This window comes from Halichoeres trimaculatus, unplaced genomic scaffold (assembly GCF_033239565.1).
Source record: "Halichoeres trimaculatus isolate MK-OKI-2021-1 unplaced genomic scaffold, fHalTri1.1 fHalTri1_scaffold_19, whole genome shotgun sequence".
Classification (NCBI taxonomy): Eukaryota; Metazoa; Chordata; class Actinopteri; order Labriformes; family Labridae; genus Halichoeres; species Halichoeres trimaculatus.
In genome coordinates this window covers 1,080,910-1,101,011 of record NW_027437197.1, presented here as the reverse complement: position 1 = coordinate 1,101,011, position 20,102 = coordinate 1,080,910, and the positions used below count along the sequence as shown (strand labels likewise).

The window sequence follows — 20,102 nt, the reverse complement described above, 5'->3', positions numbered from 1 at the left end:
TGTTTTCACATCAGTGCCATTTCAGTCACCACTTTGTCACGAATAATCTTTATTATCTTGCACAGTTTTATTTAGGGCTATGGTTCTGTTCTGGGGCTCCCTGCTCATCCACACACTTGCGTGGAAAGCCTGAGGCAGGTAGAGCACACCTTCCTGCCCATCAGGAGCCATCGTGAACGGCATAAGCAGGGAGCGCAGCAGCAAACATAAAAACCCAGACAGAGCAGAGAAATCAACATGAATACATTGACAGGAGGAGGTGGGTTGCAAAATGCCATCAGAGGAAGCAGGAAGGAGGATAGAGCTGTTTAAATAGAGCGCTCTGAAGGCAATTTGTGGAACTGAGAAACAAAACAACAATCCCAAAACCAGGAAGAGAAAAGTTGATGCAGATGAAGCTGTTTCGAGAAAGATGGGAGGGCGAATACATGCTTGTGCTTCAAGGAGAAAACAACAGTGTGTCTATTAAGTTACGAGGCCGTGATGACTGTCAAAGAGGACAATTTACGTCAGCATTTTGGCACCAAACACAGAGCTAAGTACGCCAAAGTAAACCTTGAAGGAAAATTTAAAATGAAAACTGCAATTGCAACAAGATGTGTTTGACCAAGCCACATTACCCGCATTTATTCTTCATTACATTTAGTTAAATCTAGTTACATTTTATACTGTCTTAACAGTTACATCTGGCCCTTTAAAGGCAACCATTACTCTGATGTGACCCTCAGTGAAAGAGTTTAACACCTCTGGTGTATGGGGTTAAAACTTTTTACCGTTTTCAGGATGGGGGAGTAAACAGACACCACTTCAACGATATAGATAGAAAAGGCAAAAACAGACATGAGCATGATGTCCCAGAGCAAAAATCGCTCAAAAACTAACTTCCTTAGCAGAAGTAAAGGTTTTTCAAAAAGAAACACAAGAAATGACTTTCCCTGGTAGCTAATTACATTTTTTAAGGAGTAATTAAGTTTCTTTTTAGGAAAAGTTATGAGTAACTATTTACTATTTTAAAGTAATTTTCCCAACACTGGTATTCAAACGCCACATTCGTCACAGTTTGTCACGTCTTTAACCCGATGTAAACCCTCCTGTGTGGACACGTGTGGACGGCAGCTTCCACAGCTCCTGGTTAACGGCTCTGGATGTGTTTGTCTTCTTTTATTATTAATCAGGACAGCATAAGATGGTGGATCGACACCCTCCTCAGAGATCTCAGCTCGATGTGTTTAATATGCATCGTCTCAGCCGTGTAGCACATGCAGCCTCTGTGTGGGTGACAGTAATAATGTGTGTGTGCATATTAGATGGAGCTGTCCTGCTACAGCTCTCTGCTATTGTTAATTCCTCTCAAACACACACACACACACACACACACACACACACAGAGCCACTTCAGACTCATTTACTGTCACGGTGAGGTAAATGGATAATTTGCTGTTCAGCATGGCAGAGCTGGCACTAAGTGTAGATTAGCTCGCCGCCACCATGTCCAATCCGCCTCCCCTCCCCCTGCACCGCTCATTCAGTCGCCTGAAAGATAGACGGAGGATCAGCAGTCATAACACGTCCTGTCTGGCTCGCCGTCTTCCACACAAACACACAATTAGGCTCACACACACACACACACACACACACACACACACACACACACACAGACTCGGCGCTCATGCATAGTGCTGCCAATAAACAAGTAATCACTCAGGGTCTCTCTAATGATTTAAGTACACACGCTGCTGCAGCCCACAGGGTCGTTAGTCCTGTTCTGGTACATGACTCTGCTGTTAGCCAGGACGGATACCCACACACACACACACACACACACACACACACACACACACACACACACATTACCTGATGGAATGGTTGGATCCTGACAGCCCGCTCCACGTCCAGCTGTTCTCCTCATCACGTTGATCTTAAAGAGTAAAACCAGTTCCTGTTTGTCTTTCAGAGCTTGCACCAGGCAGCGTATGCTGAGTGGATCCTTCGAGGGCCAGCCCGCCAAAGAGCGCTCCATACTCAGCGTGCAGCATCACATACGGCAGGAGCGCAGGTTGGACATCACACACACACACACACACACACAGAGGTTAAATCTACCTGCAGCCATACCCACCTGCTCTCTGTCTCCACAGATCTCTGAGACATGGATCCACCAGTCAGAGGATCAGCAGAGGGAAGTCTCTGGAGACGCTCACACAGGATGTAAGAATGAGCTGCTCACACTCTAAGAGGAAGGTCCAAGATGTTAAAGTGTCACTGAGGGGTCAGACCCGCTAGACTTAGAGGAGAGAAATGATCTTTATGTTTGCTGAGAATTTGGACAGTTTAACAGGTGTTAATGGAGCTTTCTGGGCTTTTGGGGTCTGCCTCAAGTGGCAACTCTGGGAACTGCAGGTTTTTCAGTTTTGGGATGCTGCATACTCCCTTCCTGCTCCACAGGGAACAAACAGAGACGTAACAGACGACTTCAGAGGCTGATAATTATTCTTTAAGTTGTTTTTATTAATTCCCCTACCTTTAGGATTTATCCTTTCAAAATAAAAGCACATGAAAATGGGATACATTCACTGTACGGCTGTGGAAGGAAAAAAAGAAAACAGTTTTCAAAACAGTTTCCTCTCTGGAGCAGGGGTCTCCTGCGTTTTCAGACTGAGGTCCTTTGTTAGCAGAGCCAGTATGAAACATGCAGCCATGTGATTGGCTGAGCAACGATAGAGGCGGGTCTTCCTCTGACTTGAGGAACGAGAAGTGACACTGAGTGAACCTGTGTGCAGTTTGAGAGCTGCTGTGTTGCTGAGTGTGATCATTTCTGGCTGAAAGATGATGTCTCTGACCTCCGTTTATCCACTGATGTGTGTTCAAAGACAAAAACAGGAGGAAAAATTTAAATAATTGGGAATAAATACTTGAAAATACAAAAAAAATTTGCCTAATCAACCAAAAATGTAACCCTGCAGTTCCTCCATTGATCCCCTAGGGGTCAGAGTTTGAGACACACCCTTTAAGGAGAGGACACAACCTGATAAGTGATTGTTTATGAAGGCCTGAAAGCATTTCTGAGCATAAATGAAAACAAAATGCCGAAAAAAAAGGGGGAGGAGTTTTTAATAACAGAGTAAAACATGTGACTTCCTGTTCAAATTTCCTAACTTCCTGTTTGGACTTCACTACGGTGGTTAGAGATTTTTTTTGTAGATGTAGTCACGATAGTTTTGCACAAAACATTTCAGGCCTGTAGCTTAAAGCAGCTTGAGTGGCTGCAGTTTTAAGCCAGTAGGGGGCGCACTGGAGCAGGTATTAGCACGAAAACACTGGATTCATAAATTTTTCGTCTTGACTGAATTTGTGGCGAGGTGTGTTTGTGTTTATCTCAAGCTGAAGCAGAAGAAGAAGTATTGAAGAAGATTAAGGATAGAAATCCCAGTAAGAGCCGTCTCATTTTGATGTCATCGTCTCTTCTTTAGCATTCGAGCACGGTACGCTACCGCAACGCACAGAGAGAGGACAGCGAGATCAAGATGATCCAGGAGAAGAAGGAACAAGCGGAGATGAAAAGGTTTAATATCACACACTTTCACTGAATATCACCGAGTGTGAAGCCGTGAAGCTCAGTCTTTTTCTCATCTCTTTCTGTGACCGATCAGGAAAGTCCAGGAGGAGGAGCTGAGAGAAAACCATCCGTACTTTGATAAACCTCTTTTCATCGTGGGCCGGGAGCACCGCTTCAGGAACTTCTGCAGGATGATCGTTCGAGCTCGCTTCAACGCGTAAGATCAGTTTTAACACCCTGAATGCTTTCTGAATGAGTTACATCATCTCTCTGTGCATTTATCTCCTTTACACCACCGTCCACTTCATATTCAGAAGATGATCTCTGACTTTCTTTCTCCTCAGATCCAAAACGGACCCGATAACAGGAGCAGTGAAGAACACCAAGTACCACCAGCTGTAGTGAGTGAGATGACTTATCGATCCCTCCTCTCCTCATTGATCCGTTGGTTCTCCATGAGTGAAATCCTCATTCGTCCTGTAGCCAAATTTAAACGCCCGTTGTGCTCCTCAAAAACAGAGCTGTGAAAAAGATTTCAGTCATTATAAAAGCTGATTGTAATCCAGCCCAGCTCAGGGGCTAATGATTACAGGGAGCATCAGATCTGCTGCAGACAGGAGACGTTTTTACTGACGACCTGCTCACGCTCAGACACACTTTAAATCACTCCTTTTCTGACTACTCTCCTCCCTTTCTTTACTCTGAGCTGCTTTGCAAACCAAATATCTCCTCTGACCTCTCTACACCAAACACAGCCTGTGGGTTAAAGTCTGGTGTCCTCGTGTCCCCGCAGTGACCTCCTGGGCCTCGTCACCTACCTGGACTGGGTCATGATCGTAGTCACCATCTGCTCCTGCATCTCCATGATGTTTGAGTCCCCCTTCACCAGGGTCATGCACGTCCCCACGCTGCAGGTATTTCAAACACTTTAACGCTGAATGCATGGGGCGAACAGATGCATGATGGGACAGATGTTGCTGATGTCCTCTCTTCCAGATCGGGGAGTACGTGTTTGTGATCTTCATGAGCATCGAGCTCAACCTGAAGATCATGGCAGACGGTCTGTTCTTCACCCCCACAGCGGTCATCAGAGACTTCGGGGGAGTCATGGACATCTTCATCTATCTGGTGAGGAACCTGAGGGTCTGAGGGTCTGAGGGTCTGAGGGTCTAAGGGTCTAAGGGTCTGAGGCAAGGGTCTGCAACCTGTGGGTTTAGAGCCTCATGCGGCTCGTCAGTTTTACAGCCCTGGTAAGAAAACTAAATCTACAAAAAGACAAACCTGGAAGGAAATACAGATTTTAATTCTGTGTGGATGGATTTAATAAATATACATGATTTATATGTGGCAAGACATTAGCAAACAATCAAAATGATGAGTTGGACGACATAATAAATGTATGTTGTCAAAGTTTAGTGTCCTTTTGAAAATTCTAAATTTTTTCCAAATTTATAAAACTTTTTTTTTTCAATTTTTTTTTGATTCCAAAATTTTTTCAAGTTTCAAGGTTTTTTTAAAAAAATTTTGGCCATTTTTTTTTGTCATTTTGGGATTATTCTGAAATTTAAGACAATTTTTGAAATTTTAAAAAGTTTGAATTTTTTTTTAAATGGAGGTATATTTTTGAAATTTCAAACTTGTTCTGAAATTTCTAAATTTTTAATTGAAAAATTGTGAATTTTTTGCAGTTTTTAAATTTTACTTTTTTTTAATTTTTTTAAAGATTCTAAGTTTTTTTTAAAGTTTCACAAGTTTTGTAATTTTAGAATTATTCTGAAAATTTTTGCAAATTTTTAAAATTTCAAAATATTCTGATTTTTTTTTTAAATGTAAGTAAAGTTCTGCAATTTCAAACTAATTCTGAAATTTTTGAATTTTTTAAAATTTTTGGAAATGACTTTTTTTGAAATTGCAGAATATTTTGAAGTTTCAAGAATTTTTGAAATTTTATACTTATTTTTATTTTTTTTTGCAAATTTTTAAAATGTCCAAATACTAAGGCAAAATTTTTTGTTTTGACATTTAGGTAAATTCTGAAATTTCAAGCAAGTTTGACATTTTTGCATGTTTTAAAAGTTCAGAATATTTTGAAATTTTTGCACTTTCTTGAAATTTCAATATTTAAAAAAATAAAAAATTTAGAAAAATTTCATTTTTTTTAGGAATTATTTCAAATTAAAAAAAACAAGACATCACTTTTACAATATCACAAATACAGAAAAAAAAATTGCTGAGGTAGATATTCCTCAGATTTGTACTATATTTAAAATTTCTTACACCATTTTGTCTTTATTGTGAAGATAAAGTAGATTTTGTGCCTCCAGGATGACTCTAATCCTGGTGAGCTGGTGCTAAATAGCTCCTATGAAAATAAAGGTTGCAGACCCCTGATCTGGGGGCTTGGTTAAGTCACACTCACGGGATGTGAGGAGCAGACCAACAAAATGAAATGAGTTCACAAACCAAGGATTCTGTTATTTCTGGAGGAATTTCTCGATAATCTGAGAAAGAAATGAAACAAATCAAAAGTGTTGAGGAGGAGAAACGGACCCTGATGCAGCAGAGGTAATAACATGAGCAGCTTTGACTCAGCCGAGCTCACACTTCCTGTTTTCTTTTAATCTGACTTCATTTGAAGACGTGTTGGTGAGCAGTCCACAGAGGTTGTGAGGGAGTTTTCTGCAGAGTTAAAAATGTTGATCTGCAGCTTGGTTATTAGAAATGAAGACGTGATGCTGCTAAGGAAGCTCCGTCAGCTGGTTTCTGGTTGAGGAGCAGTAATCTCCATGTGGCTCTGTCCTCCTGTCCCCAGGTGAGTCTGATCTTCCTGTGCTGGCTGCCTCCTGACGTCCCTCCTGAGTCTGGGGCTCAGCTGCTGATGATGCTGCGCTGCCTGCGTCCGCTCAGGATCTTCAAGCTGGTTCCCCAGATGAGGAAGGTGGTGCGGGAGGTCCTCAAAGGGTTCAAGGAGATTTTCCTGGTTAGTGTTTCAGTGCATTAAAGGTGGAACTTCATTTTCTTTGAGTGTTCATGATTTATGGAGCATGGATTATAAAATCTGCTGAATCACTACCAGGGTGTGAACAGTAATTCATCTCATGTAGCTTTATTGGATTTCTGCCCATGTTGTGAGAACATCCCCGTTATTTCCTGACCTGGATCACCTTTTCTCTTTCCTCCAAAGCTCTTCTCCCAAACCAGGAGCTTGTGATAGTTTCTGAGTCTGGCTGTGTCTGAGCCGAGGTCTCCATCCTCGGCCTTCTCTGTAATCTCAGATTATGTGGAGCTCCTTTAAACTCCTGACTGGTTCCTCCGCAGGTTTCCATCCTGCTCCTGACTCTAATGCTGGTGTTCGCGAGCTTCGGAGTTCAGCTGTTTGCCGGAAAGCTCGCCAAGTGCAACGACCCCCACATCCTTCGACGGGTACGGCTCGACACTTCACCTCCTCGCTAAGCATGCTCCCTGCAGAGGAGCTCAGGCTGAGGGTTACCCCAGACAAATCGATGCTGTAGTGGCTCCTTTTCACCTCCCTGCTCCAACAGGAGCCACTGAGCTGCTCCCACTTTGTGCAGGAGAAGCTTTTCTATTGTACCAGGATTTATCTGCTTTTCATGGCTAGATCCTCTCTTATGCAGTTTTCTATTAGAGTTATATTCCTCTTTAGATCAGAAAATGAATTTATTTAAGTTAATCTCTCTAACTCAGCCCATAGACTTCACTGAAAGCACATGTTCCTGTTTAAATGTTTCCTCTTTTCTTTGTTTTATCCTCAACCGTTTGTTTGCAGGACGAGTGTCACGGGATATTCAGGATAAATGTCAGCGTTTCTAAAAACCTCAACCTGAAGCTGAAGCCTGGGGAGAAGAAGCCCGGTTTCTGGGTGCCCAGAGTTTGGTAAATAATGCTCTTTTTATTACAGCTCGAGGTAAAGTTTCTTTCCTGCAGCCGGAGATTAATGTTCCTGTCCCCGTCCTCAGGGCCAACCCTCGTAACTTCAACTTCGACAATGTGGGGAACGCCATGCTGGCTCTGTTCGAGGTGCTGTCGCTCAAAGGCTGGGTAGAAGTCCGGGACGTCATAATTCACAGAGTTGGACCGGTACTGAACACTTCCTGTCCTTAAAACCTCCTCATTCATTGAAACAGTCACAGTTTAATACCACTCCTTATCTGCAGATCCACGGGATCTACATCCACGTCTTTGTGTTTCTGGGATGCATGATCGGACTCACGTTGTTTGTCGGTGTCGTGATCGCAAACTTCAATGAGAACAAGGTGAGAACGATGCAGAAAGACACAGATCATTTTAGATAAGTGCATTCAACTTGAGGAAGAGGGTATTACCGTATTTTCAGGACTATGAGTCGCCCCAGAATTTAAGTCAGGTCACATCAGTCAAAAAATGTGTCATGAAGAGGGAAAATAAACAGATATAAGTCACATTTATTCAGAATGATTTTGGGTCATTTAAGTCAGTAATTTTTTATAAGAAGGTTTAAATATTTTTCCTACATTGCACTGTAACTTTCCGTTTTTATCTGTTTTCTGTTGTTCACCTGTCTTTTATCTGCACTTTTAACTTTTTATGTAAAGCGACTTTGAGTTTTGTTGAAAAGCGCTCTATAAATAAAATTTATTATTATTATTATTACAGCTCCTCATATCTGCGACCATAGTTAAGTTTCAGTTTCTCTTCTCTGAGTGTTGCTTCTTCGACCAGTGCAGCGTGAGCTGAAACAAGCTTCATTGGATAAAAATTACTGAAAATCTGTCTACAACAGAGAGTGTTGAAGACACAAGTGAACTTTTATTTTTCTAAATCAGGGGGAGGCAACCCAGGCTATTTATGTTAGCACGCAAAGAATGATTGCAATGAGGCAGAAATAAATAAATAAATAAATGATAACAAAACCGTTGTTTTCTCAAGAAATAAAGCTTATGCTAAATGTTCTTATGTAAAAGTTTAACAAATAACGTTAAATAATAAATTTAAATCAAGATATTACAAGTGCGCAAATGTGTCTTGCAAGTGCGTCACTGCAAATCTCTCTGGAGGTCAGTCTGCCAGTTCGCTATTACAACCATTTAGCGGTGTTATCATGGCGAGCAAACCAAGTTCCAGTCATTGTTTCCAACATATTTGGACAAGAGAGGATGAATTTATTACCAGAGAGTGACAGAGACTGGGCAACATGAACCTTTTGCTGAAAAAGTGCAGTATGTAGGACTTCAATTGTGCAGCGTCTTTTTAAGGAGGAGGGTTAGGAGGGAGGGGGTTCGGGGGTTTCTGCTCCAGTGGACCAATTAGGTCAGACTTGCTCCTGATTGGTCAAAAAAGGGAATCGCCGACGTTGGCAAATCCCCAAAATCCAAACAGCTCGTTTTAGGTCAGGATTTTACATTCACAAGCTCTAATAAGAACAGGTTTGGTCATTAAATATCACATTTTGTGGGCTGGGAGGAAAGACAAAGACCCACAAATTTCACTAAAAGACTTAATAAAGTGATTTTTGCAGAATATGGGACCTTTAAAAACCAGGCAACAAAGGGAAGTTGTACCATTTCATGGAAAAGGTTGCCTATCCCTGCTCTAAATCATGTTATCAGACAAACTACGAAAAACATGAGACTCATATTCCAGAAAATACGGTAATCTAGACCCTGAAGGTTTTTGAAAACCCAACCTGTAGCATTAAACGTGTTGTGTCTCCCGTCTCCAGGGCACGGCGCTCCTCACCGTGGACCAGAGGAGGTGGGAGGATCTGAAGAGTCGACTGAAAATAGCTCAGCCTCTGCACCTGCCTCCACGCCCAGGTGCTGCCACCACAAAGACACAAACATGCGTCAGAAAAAACTTTTCAAACGCTAACAAATGCACTCATGTTTTGCATTTCTCGTTTTTTGGAAAATTGCTCCAAAATCTGCAGAAGAAAGTGTGTTTATTACCCCGTTCCCCGAGCCATCATGTGGTGTGTGTGAGTGTGTGTGAGTGTGTGTGGGTGTGTCAGTGTGTAGTAAAGTTTGGATGATTCATCCAGATTTGATAGTGTGTGTTTTTCATCCAGGACTGTTGCCTTCAGGGCTTCAACATGATTTCTAAACGATGACCGTCGGCACTAATGAAAAAGCTGAATTGGAGCACGGATAACACAGATGAGTCAGTCTGTGAATCACGCGTGTCGTCGTGGCGTTCAGCGGGGAATAATTCACAAAAAGGTTCAGAGCGGAGGTGAACATGACGCTCGCATTCACGCTCCGGAGGAATGAGCAACTTTAATTTGATCCACTCTATACGAGCATCCGTCATCTTCCTCCGTGGTTAGAGCCGTGAGAAGAGTTTGAAGGGCCTCAGAGGCATTGTGGGAAATCGCCTGTTAGTACAGTTAGAGCTGAGGACTAACAGAAAATCAATGGCTTCAGTTTTAGTCAGCAGAGCCGCTGACACCAGCAGTATCAACCTGACTTTGATCCACATCCAGAGGCCGCCGGCGCTGGCACCACTCACTCAGGCTCCACTGGCGGTTCATTACAGCGCCGCGCTGGCCTCCCCTCACACGCTGCAAACACGCCTCTGTGGTCAGCGGCGTGCTTCATCACAGGGCGGCGTGCTTCGTTCCTGCTGCATGATCACAGGAGGAAAACTTTATAGCAAGAGTTCACCACGAAAGTGATGATTTCTGTTGCTTTACCTGTGAACACGTTAAAAAGGTGTCTGCTTCCTGTTGGGGAGAAAATAAGTTAGAAATAGAGTCTTATTTCTTCCACTTATCTCAACATTTGAACGTGCATATTAGTCCAAACCTGAAGCCCTCTCTGCCTCACAGACCACCCTAACAGTCCGTGAGTGCCATCTGCAGGACGCTGACGTGCACTACCACAGAGCCCAGCACCATCTGACTCCTGCAGCCCACTTATTAAATCAGCTCAGACAAACTGATCCTCCTCAGAGACGTTGGAGTGTGAAATATTAAAGGTTTATTCCCCCTCCTCAGAGAACGGAGGTTTCCGGGCCAAGATGTACGACATCACCCAGCATCCCTTCTTCAAACGAGGCATCGCCGTGCTGGTGTTGGCTCAGTCGGTGCTGCTGTCCGTTAAGGTGAGGTCTCACCTGAACCTTTTGGTTTCTCCACCTTCGATGTAGTTTTCAAACACCTGATCTGCTTCCTTGTTTCAGTGGGACGTGGACGACCAGGTCACCTTCCCTCTCGCCACCATGTCTGTGGTCTTCACCTTCATATTTGTCCTGGAGGTGAGTCATTCTTCCCAGCATGCTCTGGTCGTGAATGGCTGATGTCACATGTCGTGTTGTTTCCAGGTGACCATGAAGCTGATCGCGATGTCTCCGGCCGGTTACTGGCAGAGTCGACGGAACCGCTACGACCTGCTGGTGACGTCTCTGGGTGTGATCTGGATCGTGCTGCACTTCTCCTTACTGGTGAGAGGAACTGCTCTGACCCCTGTACGGGTCCTGGTGTGTGGGTTTTAACGGTGTCATGTTCTCTCTGCAGAATGCCTACACCTACATGATGGGGACGTGCGTGATCGTCTTCAGATTCTTCACCATATGTGGGAAACACGTGAGTATCATTCAGCTCCACCAGGGGTCTGCAAACTTTACGTTAATAAGAGCCTCAGATCACCTGGGTTAAAGTTATTCAGGAGACACAAAATCTACTTTATCTTCACAATAAAAACTATGTATGAAGTGGAGTTATTCTCTAAACCAGAAGTTTTTTGTGAAATTGTACATGGGATGTTTTTTTATTTTTAATAATTTTCTCAAAATTTTGTTTTTTTTGATTATGTTTTTTTTATTTGAAAATAAATATTAAAAAATCAAAAATAATAAAATACTTTAAAATTAAAGCCAAATCTGCTAAAATTTTAAAATGATTTGAAATTAAAAAATAAAATAAAATTTGGAAGTTAAAAAAAAATAAAAATAAGACAATACTTTTAAATTAGAAAACAAAAACTATAATTTTAAAATGATTTTAAATTTCAAACATTCTTTTTTATATGGAAATTTAAAAAAATCAAAAATAAGAAAATACTTTAAAAATAAAAAATATCTGCTAAAATTTCTAAATGAATTGAATTTCAAATAATGTCTTAATATTTTTTTTTTTTACATTTTTAAGTTTCAAAAGTACACAAAAAATAAAAAAAATGTTTAAACTTCCAAAAATTTGAAATTTAAAGAAAACATTCAAAATATTCAAATGTTATAAATTTTGCAAAAATTAATAAGAAATCAAAATTTGAAAAATTTGCTAAAATATTGAGAATTTGAAAAAAAATGTTATAATTTTGCAAAAATTTTAGTGTTTTTGAAAGAAAGAAAGCTAAAAGGAGCCTCTGCAAAGGATTCAAAAAGCCACATGAGGCTCCAGAGCCACAGGTTGAAGACCCTTGGGTTAAGTGTAAAGAAACAGTATTCTGTATCTGAATATCTATGTGTGTGTGTGATGTGTTCAGGTCACTCTGAAAATGCTCCTCCTGACCGTGGTGGTCAGCATGTATAAGAGCTTCTTCATCATCGTGGGGATGTTCCTGCTCCTGCTCTGCTACGCCTTCGCTGGCGTCGTTCTCTTTGGGACGGTGAAATACGGGGAGAACATAAACAGGTAGAGTTTGACTCTGCTGCTGAGGGGAGGAGCAGGATTTATGCAGAATACCAGCGAATAAATCTTTGCAGAGTTGGCTGAGTCTCTGTCTCTGTCTCTCCCTCAGGCATGCAAACTTCTCCACAGCTGGCAAAGCCATCACTGTCCTGTTCCGCATCGTCACAGGGGAGGACTGGAATAAAATCATGCACGACTGCATGGTAAGATGGCAAACGTGTGCACTGAAGTGTTTTTACAGAGCATTTTATTCTGAAAGGGTCACTTTACCTCAGTTTGAGCTGTCAGAAGTTTTTATTTCGATGTTTCAATTTCAAAACCCATTTATGATCACGTCACAGTGAATATCTGACACGTAAGGATGACCCAAATACTGATTCACAGACGTCCTGTGTTTCTCAGGTCCAGGCCCCGTTCTGCACCCCGGACAAACATCGCTACTGGGAGACGGACTGTGGAAACTACGCAGGAGCTCTGATCTACTTCTGCTCCTTCTACGTGATCATCGCCTACATCATGCTCAACCTGCTCGTAGGTCAGTGCGTGCAGCTGCCAAGTCATGAAGGAATGTTTTATGGTTCAAACTTTTATTGTGGTAATTTTACGGGCAATGACAAAAACAAGCGCGTGCAAAAATAAAAAACAGTCACTTTGGCACCAGAATCAGCGCTATTCAACTCATAAAGCAGAGTTTAGAAAGAGAAAGAGAGAGTCGAGTCTATCACAGCTCCTCATGCAGAAAGTGTTTAATCTCAGGCCAGAGACTTTAATCTGAGGAAAGGAGCGACAGGGCAGAGAGGAGCAGTAACTCTGAGGAGTCAAAACAAGCTCCAGGTTTTAAAGGAATCAAAGCATCCATCTGTTTTCACACCTTCTATCTAACATATCCTTCATTCTTGTACGGCCTGTAATGGGTGTCCAGAGAAACAGATGGCGAGCCGTAAACCAAAGATACTTCATGATTCGAGAGCCATCACTGACCTTTAGCACAGAACGCTGTGAAAAAGAAAAGGCCTAAAAGTCACCGACACAAAAGAAGTAAAGCATGAAAAATTCAAGAGGAGTGAGAAGGATGAGGAAGAAAGGAAAAGCAGAGAGCTGAGAGGAAGTCAAAGGATGTTTTTATTTTTTTGATCATTAATGAATCTGTCAGTAACTGAGCCTGTTTTTTCATCTAAACCTTCAGGAAGTTGTGACCCAAGCTAGTTTTAGGGTCCTCGTACTTATGGAGAGGATACCAAAATCAGAACACACCTCAGATTCAGTGAAAAAAAAAGATATATAATACTAAAATTAACCCCGAACATACCAAAATGTGCTCTATAGCGCCACCTAGGCACACCAAAATGGCTCTCAATGGCAGTAGGAATGTCGTAGAGCGATCAAACCAACGTCAAAATCTTTGTCTCATTTAGATGAACAAATTATGTGCAGAAACCCTTGACCTATCTCAAACAGGAAGAATGAATTTTGGATTTCAAAATAAAATTTGGCCACTTTTGGGGCCTTCAACAAAATGTATCTTCTCCTAGGCCATTAATGGTATCAGCTTGAAATTCACTCAGATGACAGAGTACACCCTGATTTACAAAAGCTATGTAGGAATTTATTGTTTCTCATACAGTTTCTGAATGACAAGCCCTCAAAGTTGGTGAACCCCAAAAGAAGGCCTTTCAGCTCCGCCTATTAGAATGAATGGGAGAGGAGGATCCAGCTCTACACAAGCTGCAGTTAGGCCTTTACACAAAAAAGTCAAAATGATACAGCTTTAAAAATGACATGGATGGATTCCTGACAAAATTTACTACAAGAATATCTGATTTTTAGAGAGATTTGGTCCAAGTTGTGACATCTAGGAGATGTTCCTAAAACTTCAGTCAATTTGACTCCTGAGAGGGCAGCAGTTGGTGATGATGTCACTCACTGATTGAGAGTTCCGTGCAGCTGGTCATGTGACTCAGTAAAGGCGGGAAAATGGAATTTGTAACAGACACACATAATAAAGGGATTGTATATCTTTAAATATGTTGAAATCTCCTTTTTTGTCATTTTTTTTCATTTGATTTTTGGACTTGACTGGTCGGTGGAGGTGAAACAGCTTTTGAGTTTCATCTTTTTTCCTGTTTATGGATCAATCCTTCATCTCTGCTACAGTTAGAGTTGTCGTCGTGTCAGAAACACTGAGTAATGCTAACAGCGGCCTCACTTGTTGGCAGAGGCATTCGACTCATGGCAGTAATTCTACTTTATTGGAAAATGAATTTCATTATTCCAGCCGTCTGTTTCAATCAGCTCAACACTCTGACATTATTCATTCGTGTGCACAGGAAGTTCAGTCTCAGCGTCAGAGAATAAAAACACATTTGATGGATGCAGCTGAAGCAGAAACTTTCTTTCTGTCCTCTCTCTGCCGCAGCCATCATCGTGGAGAACTTCTCGCTCTTCTACTCCACGGAGGAGGACCAGCTGCTGAGCTATAACGACCTGAGGCACTTCCAGATCATCTGGAACATGGTGGACGACAAACGGGAGGTGAGAAATTAGCGGCAGGCAGGGAGGGGGGTGAGGGTAACAGTCACACAGCGATGAAGGGAGGACAACACCGAAGAGTTAAAAACAGGAAGTCGACTAATGAGAAGGCCTGAAGGAAATGAAGTATGGCGCTGAGTTATAGAAGGAGAAGTAATTGGAACAGTAGGGGCTGGATTAAGAAGCCCCCCCTCCTCTGTATTTCCACTATGTGTGACTGAACTATAAGCTTTCTGCTGTTTGCAGAGGCATGTGTAATTTATGGTGCAGAGAGGAACAAAGAAAGATGCAGATGTTATTTTTCCACCCTGTGTGAGCTTTGTTAGCCCCACTCTGCAACTTTCTCTGATTTCTTTCTGTTCAGTCTCCTTTCATACGAGTACAGAGCTCAGACACAGCAGAGTGTTGCACAGGCTGGGATACACACGGGTCTGCAACCTTTACTTTCATCAGAGCTGTTCAGCCTCAGCTCACCTGGATGAAAGTCATTCAGGAGCAACAGAATATACCATATCTTCACAATCAAGAAAATTAAGTGTGTAAAAATCTAGTAAAGTAAAAATCAAGAGAATAGTAATCAAAAATAGAACTAAACTAAGGTGAAATGTAATTTCCCTTCAGGGATTTAAAAAGTAATTCTGATTTCTGAAACGTGAAGTTCTTTGTGTTAAAATGAAAATGTATATGTGATGTCTTGGTTTCTTATTTTTGATAAATTTGCAAATATTAAAAAAAGGAAAAAATTCTCATTTCATAAACTTTGTAAATTAGCAAAATTTATAAAATTTAAATAAGTTGCAAAATTTTTCTAAAAATGATATTTAAAAAATGTGCAACATTTTGCATAAAATCGCCCCAAAATTAAAAATTCCCACAAATTTCATAAACTTAAAAAAATGTAATTTCAAAATTTGCCAAAAAAAGGATTTTTTTTTTCAAAATATGAAAATTAAATAATTTTGCAAAAAAAAAATAATGCAGAAATTCAAATATTTTTGAAATTTGCAAAATTTACAAAACTTTGCAAGACTTTTAGAAAATGTGGGATTTTTTTAATTATGAAAAAATGAAAAAAAAAAAAAAAGAAATTAAACATTTTCAATTTTCTCAAAAAAAACTTGAAAGCTTTACTGCCAGAGTTGATACAAATTTAGTAACAGAATGTAAGGCATGATTTTATTCAGTGGTCATTCTCATTGATCATCAATACCCTCTGAAAGAAAAATAAAAATTCTTTGTTTCAATAATATTTTTTAAAGCTATAAGGAGCCACTGCAAAGGGGTCAAAGAGCCGCATGAACTGAGTGTTTTAGCCGGACATTGTGGAGCTAGTAAATTACAATGTAGGACTAGGGCCACGTTAAAGGAAAAAAAAGTAAATTAACGAGATTAATTTAAAAAATTTATGAGACTTAAGTCGTTATTTGTAGTCTATAGCTACAGGCTATCAGCAGATCTAAGAAATGTAGTCGGAAAAACCTGAGATCACATGTGTGAAATGATGATGATGATGATGTTATACTTGTCCTGGGTGAGAAAGAGAGTAGCCCAGCCAAAGGGTGAAATGTACGACTTTATTCTCATAAATCTAACTTTGTTAGTTCACATGTTTTTTATCATGGCCCTAATCCTCTGTCGTAGAATTGAGGTTTTTGAAGCCGCTGTGGCGTGATGGAACTCACAGGAAGCACACGGGTCTTTGTCTTTTTAAAAGAAAACCACTGTCAGATCTTTAAAACCTTCCTCCTCTTTGAATTCTCTGCATCCCCTCCTCATGAATAACCCTCTGACTCCTCTGTCTGTGTCTCCAGGGGGTCATCCCCACATCCAGGGTGAAGTTCCTGCTGCGCCTGCTGAGAGGCCGACTGGAGGTGGATCTGGACAAAGACAAGTTGCTGTTCAAGCACATGTGCTACGAGATGGAGCGGCTGCACAGCGGAGGAGACGTGACCTTCCATGACGTGCTCAGGTGACCACGAGAGCGTGTAGAGTTACAAAGTGACGATTAGAGATCATCAGATCACAGTGGTGACGTAACTGCAGTACACTTCCAGACCTGTAGGGGGCAGGTGGACAAAGTGAAGGCGTCATGATGTTAAATGAAATCAGAGCAAGAAACACCTCTCTGAATGTGTCTGTCTCTCGTGTGTGTGTGTGTGTGTGTGTGTGTGTGTAGCATGCTGTCGTATCGCTCCGTAGACATCAGGAAGTCTCTCCAGCTGGAGGAGCTGTTGGCCAGGGAGCAGTTGGAGTACACCATAGAAGAAGAAGTGGCCAAACAGACCATCCGCATGTGGCTGAAGAAGTGCCTCAAACGCATCCGAGCGGTGCGTCTCCAAACACACACACACTCCCACACACACACATTCTGCACGTTCTGCACATGCTCAGTGTGAACCCTTGTCTCTGCGCTCTCACAGAAGCAGCAGCAGTCGTGCAGCATCATCCACAGCCTGAGAGAGAGCCAGCAGCAGGAGCTCAGCCGCTTCCTCAACCCCCCCAGCATCGAGACCACGGTGCCAAGCGAAGACCACAACGCCAACAACCCTGACAACCCCTCCCAGCCCGAGGTAGAGTCCCACACACACAGTCAGACACTCACACACTCACACACACTCACACAGTCACAGCGTGGCGTGCAGCAGGCTCAGCACAGACCTGCAGGTGTGATGAAACACAGCGTTCCCTGTTTGTGTAGATGAGTGGACTCCAGCAGCTGCTCAGCCCCACGCTGTCCGACAGAGGAGGCTACAGGCAGGACTCGTCAGACCTGGGGAGGCCGCAGAGGAAGCTGGGACAGTGGCGCCTGCCTGCAGGTGTGTACAGCTCTGTTACCTGTCTGTGGAGGACGTTTCCCACAGAAATGTTTGATGCTAACAAAGACGTGCAGGGTCAGGATCTGCGTTTTCTCTTTCTCAGGTCGCACCAGTGTGAAGTCCATCGTGTGTAAGATGAACCCGGTCAACGACGAGGCGTCCTCGGGCTCAGAGGTGAAGAAGTGGTGGACCCGCCAGCTGACGGTGGAGAGCGACGAGAGCGGCGACGACCTCATCGACATCTAGAGCCAGGCTCAGCTCGTCCTGCTGGTTTTTACAGATCACAGAGAAACCTGCTGGGTGACAGGAAGTTCACTTGCTTCACTGACCAATGAGAAGAGAGCTTTTGGAAATCTTTGTATTCAGGTTTTTTGATTTAGCAGCAGCGATGAATACCTCTGTTGGTGGTTTCTCTGTGAGTTTCACTCGTTGTACTCAGTTTTTCTATGCAGACGTTGTTGTTGGAGCAAACTAAGGTGAAGGAACAATCTGATGAAGCTGCTTCAGTTTCCTGTTTCATGTCTAATATGTTCGTTGTGTTGTTGCGCCTTTAATAATTCGGTGCTGTCCTTTCACGTTGAAGCGTCGTCTCTGTTTCCTGTCTGTGTTTCTGAGCTCTCTGCAGTATTTATCGTCTAAATGTTGATTTTCATATGGTCACTTTATACCCGAGGCAGGCCCCTTGTGCTCAAAGTCAAACTACTTTAGATTTATGACTGTGAATGTAAATGAAAGTCAGATCTATCTAATGTATGTGTGTGGAGTAAGGAAGTGGAATATTTTGTAAATTGTAATAAATTATAAACTTTATTAAGTATTAATTATTCTAATAAAGGCCTACAGTGTGAGGCATTTTATGAGCTGATTCTGTGAGACTGTGTCTTATTGAGGTCATGAGTGCTATCAGAAAAAAATTAAGTATAACAAGTGACAGAAGACTTATAATTTGTTTTATTTTATTTTTTTAATTAAAAATAATATATATATCATTTTTTACAAATAATTTTTATTCATATTTTTGTTCAATTTTTAGAAGTATTTTCACTTATTTTTTATTTCATTTTTATCATTTTTGCTTTATTTATTTATCTTGTTTGATTTTTATTTTAATCCTTATTGTTTATTGTCTGTTTTTTGGAAATTATTTTTTAAGGAATTTTTAAAATTTTTTTACTTTATATATAAATAATTTTTTGACTGATTTGTATTTAAATTTTTTCTTTTTTTTAATTTTGTATCCATTGTTTCATGTTTTCTTTTTTACTTTTTTCCTTTTTTTTTTGATTAATATTTAAAAATGTTTTTTAAGTTTTTTAATTATTTGTATTAATTACTTTTTGTCCAATTATAAGTTGTATTCTTTTTTAAGTTTTGTTTCATTTTTTATTTTGTCCTTTTAAGTTTATTCTTTGTTTTATTGTAAATTATTTTTTATTTATTTTTTATTATTATTTTCTACCTTTTATTTATATTTTTTTACTAATTTGTATTATATTTTTTTTCCTTTTTGTATTTTTGTATCCATTGTTTCATGTTTTATTTTTTTATTTTTTTTATGTTTTTGCTATTTTTTTAAATATATAATATATTTTTTTTTATTCTTATTATTTGTATTCATTACTTTTTGTCCTATTTTAAGATGTATTCTTTTTTAAGTTTGTTCCATTTTTTAATCATTTTTGCTTTATTATTTTTTTTTTGTTTTTATTTTTGTTAATTTTTTTTAATGAATTATTTTGTATTAATTTTTCATTATTTTAACTTCTTCATATATTTTTGTATCTGTTTTTTTATTATTTTTTTTATTTATTTTTGGATTTTTTCATGTCTTTGTTTTATTTTTTATGAATTTATATTTTTGTTTTTCTTTTCATAATATATTATTTTAAGTTCTTTTATTTTTTGTACAAACTTGGAAATTTGATGCTTCCCTCTTAATCACTGATTAATCAAATTTGTCCAAACTTTGGTGTTACTGTGTAAATCCTGCTGCTCTGACGCTCTGGATGAATCAGATATGAACAGTGTTTACACGTGGCGTCATAATCAGCCTGTATAACCTTTGTCTGTCTGCTGTTTTGATCCCTCTGAGGTCTCTTTGGAAAGCCTGTTGCCCCTCCATCATGAGTCTCTGTTCACAGTAATTCAATTCATTCATGAGGAATTTAATTACCCCCTCTCTGATTAAAAAAACATGGGATTAGACTAACGAAGGGGGTAATTGGGAGGACAGATGCTGTTTAATGATTCTCTTGGAACACATCTGCTCACATCAAACACCAACCCTTCTCTGGGAAACACCGCCCCCTGCTGGAAAGAGGCTGAACTGTCCCCATCAACATGTGTGTTTCTGTGTTTTCCTGGTACAGTGTCTCTCCTGCAGGTTGTTCTTTACTTCCTGCTCTCTTCAGTGACTCATTGTTTGTCCTGCTGCTGCACGCGCTCTCAGCGTCACCTGATGACGACTCCGCCGACATCTGCTGCGTGCAGCTCGCCGAGGAGCTGGATGAGTTTCCATCAGTTTCCATGAGCCCGCCGCCCTCAGAATCTCACCTGGCTGATGGAGGAGACGTCG

The 20,102-nt window shown here is 40.7% G+C and overlaps 1 protein-coding gene across 1 annotated transcript in view; it reads left to right on the top strand.

Moving 5' to 3' along the window:
- The window catches only part of nalcn (sodium leak channel, non-selective), a 95,710-nt gene extending 77,338 nt beyond the window's left edge, over positions 1 to 18,372 (top strand). The window contains exons 21-46 of the mRNA XM_074694564.1: positions 1,955 to 2,056; positions 2,139 to 2,208; positions 3,471 to 3,562; positions 3,651 to 3,773; positions 3,901 to 3,957; positions 4,350 to 4,470; positions 4,553 to 4,684; positions 6,369 to 6,536; positions 6,875 to 6,979; positions 7,344 to 7,450; positions 7,534 to 7,654; positions 7,732 to 7,830; positions 9,276 to 9,369; positions 10,548 to 10,654; positions 10,733 to 10,807; positions 10,874 to 10,993; positions 11,067 to 11,135; positions 12,037 to 12,185; positions 12,292 to 12,385; positions 12,585 to 12,717; positions 14,599 to 14,714; positions 16,523 to 16,680; positions 16,888 to 17,038; positions 17,132 to 17,281; positions 17,410 to 17,527; positions 17,631 to 18,372. Of these exons, the coding sequence (XP_074550665.1) occupies positions 1,955 to 2,056; positions 2,139 to 2,208; positions 3,471 to 3,562; positions 3,651 to 3,773; positions 3,901 to 3,957; positions 4,350 to 4,470; positions 4,553 to 4,684; positions 6,369 to 6,536; positions 6,875 to 6,979; positions 7,344 to 7,450; positions 7,534 to 7,654; positions 7,732 to 7,830; positions 9,276 to 9,369; positions 10,548 to 10,654; positions 10,733 to 10,807; positions 10,874 to 10,993; positions 11,067 to 11,135; positions 12,037 to 12,185; positions 12,292 to 12,385; positions 12,585 to 12,717; positions 14,599 to 14,714; positions 16,523 to 16,680; positions 16,888 to 17,038; positions 17,132 to 17,281; positions 17,410 to 17,527; positions 17,631 to 17,773 (2,974 nt within the window). The 3' untranslated portion in view covers positions 17,774 to 18,372. The remainder of the gene's footprint in view (positions 1 to 1,954; positions 2,057 to 2,138; positions 2,209 to 3,470; positions 3,563 to 3,650; positions 3,774 to 3,900; positions 3,958 to 4,349; positions 4,471 to 4,552; positions 4,685 to 6,368; positions 6,537 to 6,874; positions 6,980 to 7,343; positions 7,451 to 7,533; positions 7,655 to 7,731; positions 7,831 to 9,275; positions 9,370 to 10,547; positions 10,655 to 10,732; positions 10,808 to 10,873; positions 10,994 to 11,066; positions 11,136 to 12,036; positions 12,186 to 12,291; positions 12,386 to 12,584; positions 12,718 to 14,598; positions 14,715 to 16,522; positions 16,681 to 16,887; positions 17,039 to 17,131; positions 17,282 to 17,409; positions 17,528 to 17,630) is intronic.
- Positions 18,373 to 20,102: the final 1,730 nt, after the last annotated feature.